The sequence below is a fragment of the Cynocephalus volans genome, chromosome 3, assembly GCF_027409185.1.
Source record: "Cynocephalus volans isolate mCynVol1 chromosome 3, mCynVol1.pri, whole genome shotgun sequence".
Classification (NCBI taxonomy): domain Eukaryota; kingdom Metazoa; phylum Chordata; class Mammalia; order Dermoptera; family Cynocephalidae; genus Cynocephalus; species Cynocephalus volans.
Genome location: NC_084462.1, coordinates 150,775,494 through 150,784,720, shown reverse-complemented (window position 1 = coordinate 150,784,720; position 9,227 = coordinate 150,775,494). Strand labels below are relative to the sequence as shown.

Sequence of the window (9,227 nt, the reverse complement as noted above, 5' to 3'; positions counted from 1 at the left end):
GCCTGTTTGAGGACAAATGGGAATGAAGGGGCGCAAAACACAGGATATGCCCATGGGTTTGTGGGTTGCTGGAGATGGCCATCATAGGGTGCACTGTGTGTGGTATATCCATGCACACATACCACAGTACTGCCGCGGGGCAGGGATCTACAACAAAAATACCTCCTCCCCTAAGGATACTTACCAATTTTATAAAGTTATGAAGAAAAGTTTTACATACACGATCAGTGAGCCTTGTGCTTAGAAGTTTTATTTATCAATGTTAGAACAACCATCACCAACTTGGGCACAATTCCAAAGTAGAGTTCTTGTTGAATTCTGACCATAAAATTCTTCTTTAAGCTTGTTAAGATCTTGTAAAATAAGAAAGTTTTCCTAATACTTTAGAAAAAATACTAATCACTAAGAAGTTGATCTCATACTCAAAGTGGTGGTCTTACATTTTGAAAGATGAAACCCCACCCTTGTGGACATCTATGTATTAATTAATCTCGGTCTCCCAGGCTTCAGAGGAGATGGAGAAGTCCTCACAGTGCAACCTGACCAAATGACTCTGGGAGTGAACTAAGTGCTTAAATGAAGTCAGTGCTGCAAATCTCATGATACACTGAAGGGAGCTGAATTATTCAGGGTTCTCCAGAGAGACAGAATCAATAGGATGTGTTATAATTATACGAGAGGGATTTATTAGGGGAATTAGCTCACACAATTGTGAAGAAAAGTCCCACGATAAGCCATCTATAAACTGGATGCTGGTAGTGTAGCTCAGGCCAAGTCCAAAGGCCTCAAAACTAGGGAAGCTGATGGTGTCCTTGGTGTAAGTCCTGGAACCCAAAGCTGAAGAGTTGCAAGCTCTGATGTCCATGAACAGAAGAGTGCATCCTAGCTCCAGCAGACAGAGAGAGCTTCACCTTTTCCCTCTATCTTTTGTTCTCTCTGGACACCCAGCAAATTGGATGGCTCCCACCCACATCAAGGGTGGGTCTTTCCTACCCAGTCCACTCAGACTCTCATACTAATCTCTGCTGGAAACACCTTCATGGACACACCTAAAAAGATAGCTTTACCAGGTTTCTCAGCATTCCTTCATCTAACCAAGTTAACACCTAGAATTAACCTTCACAGGAGCTGATATTGAGTCTGAGAAAAGATCATCTTCTCCTCCGAAAGGGATTAAGGTAAAAAACCTCACAGTTCTGGGCAGGAGGAGACAACAAGCAGGCAACAGACAGGAGGAAGGAAAAATCTGAGCAAACAACCAAAGTTCTGTTGGGAGATGGTGTTTATGGCTCTCTCTGCCCCACCCAGGTTAGAGGCTTATTTCCAGAAAAGGATTTCCCCAGTGTTAGGGTGGAAGCACATGGCAGGAAGTTGTTGCTTTGGTCCTCGATGGGTAAAGGGGACCATTTTCAAGTATGTGAAATAAACTGAAACAACCTAGATGAGATGCATCCCAACCAAATAAGTTATGGGACAGCATTAAGCCAAAGAAATTACAATCATGATGTTGAATTGGGAAAATGAATCTGACTTCTTGTTCACTTCTCCAACCTCTGAAAGAACTTCTTCTCCCTTCCTGACTGGACAGGATTGACATTCTGGACAGCCCCTGTTAGAGATAAACCAACATACTGGATGAGGAAGAAATGTATTAAAATTTTTTTCTGAGAGTCTTGACAAGTCACTTCAGGGAGAATTCTTCATCTTCCCTCTGCACAGGGAAAGCAGAAGGGGGAGAGTAAAAATAAAGGCCAAGGTCTCTCTTGTCCACAAAAATAAAAGGGAGGAAAAAAGAATACTGACCCTAGCCAATTAAGATTCAAAACCATAAGCTTCCTTTAAAACAATAGCCTTGCTTCACCAGAAACATCCTGGGATTAGTACAGGTTAGTACTCTGAGTTGTGTCACCTAGGCTTTGACAATTAATGATGTATTAAAACAGGAGGTGGTGACTTTTCAACCTTGGCTCCAGCTGCCCATCTGTCCTAACCTGGGAAGAAAGTAACTATCACAATAGCTTGATGGGAAGGTCTTCCCCATATTTCCGGAGCAGCTTCTGATGGTTGTGGTCCACTGACCATTGCTGGGGCAGATGCTTGGGCTGCATGGAGTCCAGGAAGTGCTGACGCCAGCGGCTCTCCAGCTGCATGAGGGAATGCAGCCCACCCTGCGTGTGACACTGCACCACCTTCAGCCCGTGAGGAACATAGTTTTCATTGGAAATCCTGCCAAGACATGAAGTACACAGGGTCTGAGGGAAACAAGCACAGGACAGTCTCACAGACAGCTTCAAATGCTGTAGGCCAAGGATATAAGTGGAGGTTGCTAGACTCCTAAAGTGTTGGTTACTTTAATGTTTGCAAAACATCCTCTTTCTGGGCCGAGCCCGTGGCAGACTCAGGAGAGTGCGGCACTGGGAGTGCGGCGGCACTGGGAGTGCGGCGACACTCCCGCCGCGGGTTCGGGTCCTATATAGGAATGGCCGGTGCACTCACTGGCTGAGTGCCGGTCACGAATAAGACAAAAAAACAAACAAACAAAAACAAACATCCTCTTTCTCGTCTCTGGTTTTTTTTATAGTTTGGACATATGGCTCACAATCCAACAAAAGGCATTTGGGAGCTTTGAGGTATACTTTGTGGAAAAGCCACTGTATAACGCTCAGCCCCCACTACAGGGGCCCTACCATCTGGCTAATGATGGATGAAGAATGTTGTTCTTTCACTTATTCCAAGGTTAGGCTAGTTGGTTAACTTGGTTGGTTACAGTGTTGGTGCTGAAAACACCAAGGTCAAGGGTTCAATCCCTGTACTGCCAGCCAGAAAAAGAAAACAAAAACAAAAAATAAAAAAAACACCTAATTCCAAGGTTACTCAGTGACCAGCTCACCCTTCTTTTAAGTTATTCATTCTGAGCCATACTCGGTATTTATATGAGGCTATTAAATTAGCCCACATGTTCCAGTTTTTCATAACACAGTGTAATATCTGACTGTAAAATACAGGGTAGCACATTTCTTTACTGTCTTCTTTCTCATGAAAAGAATGCCAAACCAGATCAATGAGAAGTGTTTCTGCTATAATGCTACCACAGTTGCTCAATTGAGCAAATAAATGGTGCTACTGAATACGAAAATGAATCCTTGACTCCTTACTAATTAAGCAGAAAGGCCTTAAAAACTGCTCTGATACCATGTGAACAGTACTTCTTCCTCCTGTGAATAAAAATGACCTCTCTCAAGGAAGCACTCTGCCCCCACAGACCTTCCTCTCCCTACATCCACACCCCAGTCTCAATGCTCCCTCGCAAGACCTCCACCAGTCTCACTAGTCTCACAGTGTTAGTACCCTCTGGGTATTTGCAGACATTTTATTACTTAGCTCATGAGCTTCCCACTAACTTGCCTATCTCCAAACTGCTGTTCTTTTCAGTCCCAAATCTAGCATCCAGCTGTCCAATTCAGCAAGATGAATTTGTTAGAAAAGCTTGTGGCTGAAAGGGGAGGTTTAGCTGTCTTAGGAAATACATTTGGGAGTTGGTTAAAGAAGCCAGTTTCACTAATTTGTAATATGACTTGCCAAGTTACTTAACTTTAACCTCAGGATACCTAATATAAAACTTAGAAAATAACATCTATTCTACAACCTCACAGAATAGTTATGGGGATACAAATCTAAACTCTACCTCATTAGGTTGTTATAAGAAATAATCAAGGAAATTTATGTAACGTTTATTAGCTTGGTGCTGCAAGTTACAGTATATCTATAAATATCTGAGGCTGGCCGGTTAGCTCAGTTGGTTAGAGCATGGTGTTGATAACACCAAGGACAAGGGTTCGGATCCCTATACCAGCAGAGGGAGAAAAAGGTTATATAAATATCTGTTCAATAAATATTTGCAATATCTATGAGGATTAGTAGCATGAGTGAAACATTTTTGGTTTTGAAAATAAATAAGTAAATATTTGCTGCTATAATTAAAGTGGGGTGTTTTTTTGTTTGTTTTTTTTGTGTTTTGGCAATGGGCATAGTTTATTCCACTTCATGTAAACACTGAAAATTTTTGTTTTTTCAAATTGATAACAAAACCACTATAGGAAACCAGCATTACTATCAGGGTTTTGTGAACTTATCAGTTCAAACCAGCATTACTATCAGGGTTTTGTGAACTTATCAGTTCAATTACTTCAACCCCCAGTACTGTTGAAAAAGTGACAGTTGGGAAGCAAAACTATGCACGGTAGCCCAGAGTTCTCATCGTCTGAGCTATGCGTCCATCCTTTCTCAGGACCATAAACTTCCTATTTAGGAACACTGAGTTACGTCATATGAATTCAAATATGTACTGAAAGGGAAAGAGGGAGAATGCAAGGAAGGAAGAAAAAAGAGAAAAGTAACTTAAATAGTAATGGTAATTCTGCCCAGCATTCCATTCACTGGACCAGTCACCCTGGAGCACAGGTGAGACAGGAAACATGCACCCACTGGCTGCAATTCTCATAGACCTAAATAAGATCAGAGACACAAAACCATATATACTGTACTTCCTGGGCAACTTTAGAGATTTGAGCGTATTATTGCACTATTATTTTCATCTAACATACTAATTTTAGGATTTCCCTCTGCACAGAATGTATAAGACACAACTCCACAGCATTTGAACTGTCAGGCTAATCATGAAAATGACTGGATGTATGTATATGACCTTAAGAGGTCAAGGATAGACACCTCACAAAAGGCAAGTCTCTTAAGGAAAGGAAATTCTCAAATAGAGAGTTTTAGCCCACTCCCACGGCATCTTCCACCATTAGACACTTAATGGGCTAGATGTAAGGCTAGGCACTGTACCTAAGTGGCAATGTCCTCTCCCTGGCATGCATTCTCATGAACTAGTGAGGGTTAATGTCAGTGGGTTATTCCCCAATCCCTTCTTTGACCAGAACTGGACATTTTACCTGGTTTCTAGGCTGGCAGCTTCCTGCAGCATCTCATCTGTGACCGTGTCTGTGTTATAAAATTCTCTGAGTGCTTGCAGCAGCTCTTCCTTTCGATCAGCAGGCAGGCTCTCTGCGTTGAGCAGGGCCCTGGCCCCAGAACGCACCTGCCGGCGCTCAGGATCTTCCAGCAGGCGCAAGCCCTCCTCAGAGCCAAAGGGGGCCTGGAACTCCTTGGCCAGCTGCTGCTTCAAATGCTTGTCATAGTAGTTGGAGATGGCATGGCAGGATGTGCAGAGCAGCAGCACATCATGGGAGTTGTGGTCCTTCATCTCAATGGGAAAGTGCTTCCGGTACTCATGTGGAATCACATTCTTCCTGGAGCACACCAACCCAGAAAGCAGTGCTCATTAGCATATGACATGGAGTACACATGAAGCTACAGGTGGGCTACTGGGATTCTAATCTGTGCATAAACATGACTGAGAAAGCTTAGGCACCATAACCCAACAGAGATTACATAAAGACAATACTACCTGTTCCACTCTCAGCCCTACCTGTGCCTTAAGTTCCTACCTACCTGCCTGCCTTACCCACCTATGAGTGCCTTAGGTTCCTCTCTCCTGAAGTATGTACAGACTACTGCTGTCAGGCTTTAACAGAGGCCAGGATAGGGTGAGGTTAAGAACAACCTTTGAGGGGCCGGCCCCGTGGCTCACTCGGGGAGTGCGGCACTGGTAGCACTGAGGCCGCAGGTTCGGATGCTATATAGGGATGGCCGGTGCACTCACTGGCTGAGTGTGGTGCAGACCACACCATGCCAAGGGTTGCTATCCCCTTACCGGTCAGGAAAAAAAAAAAAAAAAGAACAACCTTTGAGAAAGTGTGCTCCCAGAAGGAAAAGTCTCGGAGAAATGAAAAGATACTGTAATGACCTTTGACGTCTGGAAAACAATCTTTGAAGAAGCCTGGTGACCTGAAAAAGCCAATTTCCTTCATCTGAGGAATTCCCTACCCTGACTTTATTTCCCTAATTTACCAAGGTCAACCATAATTTTCTAAGAACTAAGCTCTCAGGAAAAACTCCTGGTAGAAACAACTACTTGCCTCACTTTGAGGGGGTGAAAGGAGGAAAGTGAACTCCTCCACAGAAGCCAGGGAGCAAGCCCAAGTGTCTGGGCACTCAGGCCTAGTAGGCAGCCTCTCCTTCTCTGTGTGGGGACCCTGATATGAAATAGTATTATAGCCCAGAGCAGCCTTCAGGTCATACGGACACCCCATCAACAGTACCAAGGATCAGACAGCTTGTGAGCCACTCAAGGAAGGATTATGAGGACACATCTGCTGACAGAATTGGTCTTTAGTCCTCCATGAGCAAAACACAACTGCTCTCTCCATAGCGGACTGTTACTGAGAATAGTGTTGAATTCCAGAAACTAAGAACTGGCTCAAGAGTGGGTAGGGACCACTATTGCAAGGCCAGGCAAAGTGTTGAAGCTCTTGGGGAAACTGTAGTGCCCCCTAGGGACAAGCTTCTCAGCAAAAGCGGACAGACTCAACCAAGGCCTCTGAAAGTTCAGCATGTGGCTACTACAAAGGCAATTTCCATCCGAGGCAGACAATCAAGGTAGCCCAACATCACACTTACCGAATGTAGGAGTCTCTCTTGCCACACACTACACACAGATTCTCTTTAACCATCAAGTAATAGTCTCCTGGGGATTCAGGTCTTCCTGCGGGTTCAAACTGTAGTTTGACCACAAAAGGCTCTTCACTCACCAATTCTTAGAGAAAAGAAGCATTAGTGTTTGACTGATCCCCTTACCTCCCCACCCCAACCCCTGGAAGAAGCTCCACCTTAACTGTTCTCTGCTGTGTCCTGGCAGAGAACACTATTTGTGGGTTGTAACTATCCAGTCTCACCTGTCTCAAGGTCTCTCTGCCTTCTTCTATCCATCCCTCCTACTTATCTCACTCCCCACACCTGCCATTACCCATATGCAATAGATAAACTATGACAGTTGAATCTCTCACCTCCAATGCCTTTGTCCAGGTACCACTGAGCTTTTCTTCGATCACAAGTGCAGAGGGGCTGTCCATCAGGAGCATGGAGAAAGCAGTTATCATAAAGAGGTGATTTTCTGCAGGGAAGGGAGAGATAAATCTCAAACTGAAAGCTAACTGTTGGTCAAGGTATCAGTCTTCTGAGTGACTCAAACTATTCTCAACTCTAGGGTCAAATATACCAATTATGGAAGAAACAAACAGGGCAAGAATCCATGTTTAATCCTCCATCTGCTTTGGGCTAGGAAACAGAACTAAAAATGAATCAGTTTATGCCTATAATTTCTATACTTACTGGACTGGGGCATTAAGGAGTGAGTTAGATGGTGTTTACATAGCTCTGCTGTGAATACAAACAGGAACAAAGCAAAAAGAAAACTGCCAAATCATTGGATTAAACAAAGTAAATTAAAATTTTAGAAGTTCAAGCTAAAGTAATGAGAGCCATGTGGATTTATTTTAGCTCACATGCAATACTTCCTTCAATTTAATCATCCAATTCCTAAAGGCCCTTTCCTACAGAGACAAAACTTCTGCTTCCAAAGTACATATTATTCATCCTCCTAAAATAGAAGTATAAATTGTACAGGAAAATCCCCATTGGCTAGAGAATAACATTAGCTTAGAGCTGGATATCATTCTAAATAATTAAATACTAAATGAACAAAAAATCAGATTATGCATTTTTCCTGAAAAATATGAGGCACGTCATGTTATTCATTTTCAGAGTTATCCTGAAACGAGCAAGGAATAATAATTATACCCTCATTTACAGCTGGAGAAGTTACAGGTCTAAGGCCTCATCAGTGACAAAGCTAAGCTCTCCTCATTTCCACTCCACTTGTTGAAAAATTAAAAAGTAAAAGAAGGGGGAAAGGAGATAAATACACAAATAAAACGAAGGGTAGTCCAAATGTCCCCGAAGGATAGGAAGGGTAAAATTAACCCCTGGAGAACCTCTGCTACCTTACCACAAACCTCCTTCCCAGACCCTAGGGGAAGCATCACACTCTTTACTGGAGGCTGGGACACTGATTTTACTAGCCAGGGAACAACTCAGTTACCTGGCAGAATAGCCCACCCCCAAGGGCTTTCTTTTATGTCTTCTGGGGTCTCTCCCTTCATGGTTGCCTGACACCGGTCCATCAACCTTAGACTTCTTATTTCTTGGCTTCTGCTGAGATTCTGTTTCTTCCCCATTAACCTCTTCTCCCAATCTGCTAATTCCTTTGCTTCGGAATGGGATGTCTACCACATCCTGGCATTTCTCCAAGACTTTTCTCCAGCCAATGTGGTCATCGTTTTTTTGTACAGGTGAATTCCTAGAGAAAGGGTATCCAAGAAGATGGAGAAAGAGAGCCACTGAAATCTGGGCATCCCTGGCAGCATAAATTACCTGAAGAAAAAAGTCAGAGATCAGTGGAATCTGGAAGGCAAACCAGAAAGAGCAACTTCAAAGTCAATCACAAAGATATAAACAACTTTTCGGATCCTAATCAAAATGTGCAATAACCTAGATACCATGTAGTCCTTTAAAACTTTTTATTATGAAAAATTTCAAACTATACAAAAGTAAATTGAATAATATAATGAACTCTCGTGTTCCCTGTTTTTAACTGAAAGAGCTAAAATAATGACTTACTCTGAATGTTGGAAAATCCTAATCCACATAAATTAGTGAAGTTTCTTTCTATCTGCTACAAACTGCTGGACAGATTGTTCTCAAGTTTGGGGGAGGGAGACAAAGGTCTGACAATTATATATGAAATTCACTTCTAGAATAGCTGAAACCATAACTCATTAAGAGATCTATGTGACTGCAATCAGAAATGACCAGCCATATCTATTAATAAAATGTTAAAAACAAGAAAAACAAATGGGTTTCAAACACAGGCCTCAAATCAAAAGTCACAGGGCGCATTTCTGGAATTTGTTTATTTAATAATGTTAAGTCATTCTCCCAAGCAACTGGTAACAGGCAAGCTGGTCATAAACAAAAATAGTCAAAACTAAAACCAATAGCTTTTCCCAACAAAGGGCTGTAAGGACTTTAAAATTCCTTTAATTCACCTTTAATAACCAAGCCAGGTAAATAATTCTATTAGCAAGGATTTTTTAGGTTTTAGAATAAACAAATTTGGATAAAATTTTCCACCTAGATCCAGCAATCAACATATATATCAGCAGATGGTCTCCCACAGGAAAAGAGTTTGCTTGAACTTGAAGAGT

At 42.4% G+C, this 9,227-nt stretch overlaps 1 protein-coding gene across 3 annotated transcripts in view; it reads right to left on the bottom strand.

Moving 5' to 3' along the window:
• Positions 1-224: 224 nt before the first annotated feature.
• EXD2 (exonuclease 3'-5' domain containing 2) overlaps positions 225-9,227 on the bottom strand; it is a 47,199-nt gene continuing 38,196 nt past the window's right edge. For 2 of the 3 annotated variants that reach the window (XM_063091523.1, XM_063091526.1), the window contains 5 exons: positions 8,063-8,394; positions 6,969-7,075; positions 6,583-6,718; positions 4,956-5,312; positions 225-2,226 (listed from right to left, as the gene is read on the bottom strand). In XM_063091523.1, the coding sequence (XP_062947593.1) occupies positions 2,010-2,226; positions 4,956-5,312; positions 6,583-6,718; positions 6,969-7,075; positions 8,063-8,394 (1,149 nt within the window). In that variant the 3' untranslated portion in view covers positions 225-2,009. The remainder of the gene's footprint in view (positions 2,227-4,955; positions 5,313-6,582; positions 6,719-6,968; positions 7,076-8,062; positions 8,395-9,227) is intronic. The other variant, XM_063091524.1, reaches the window with a different exon arrangement.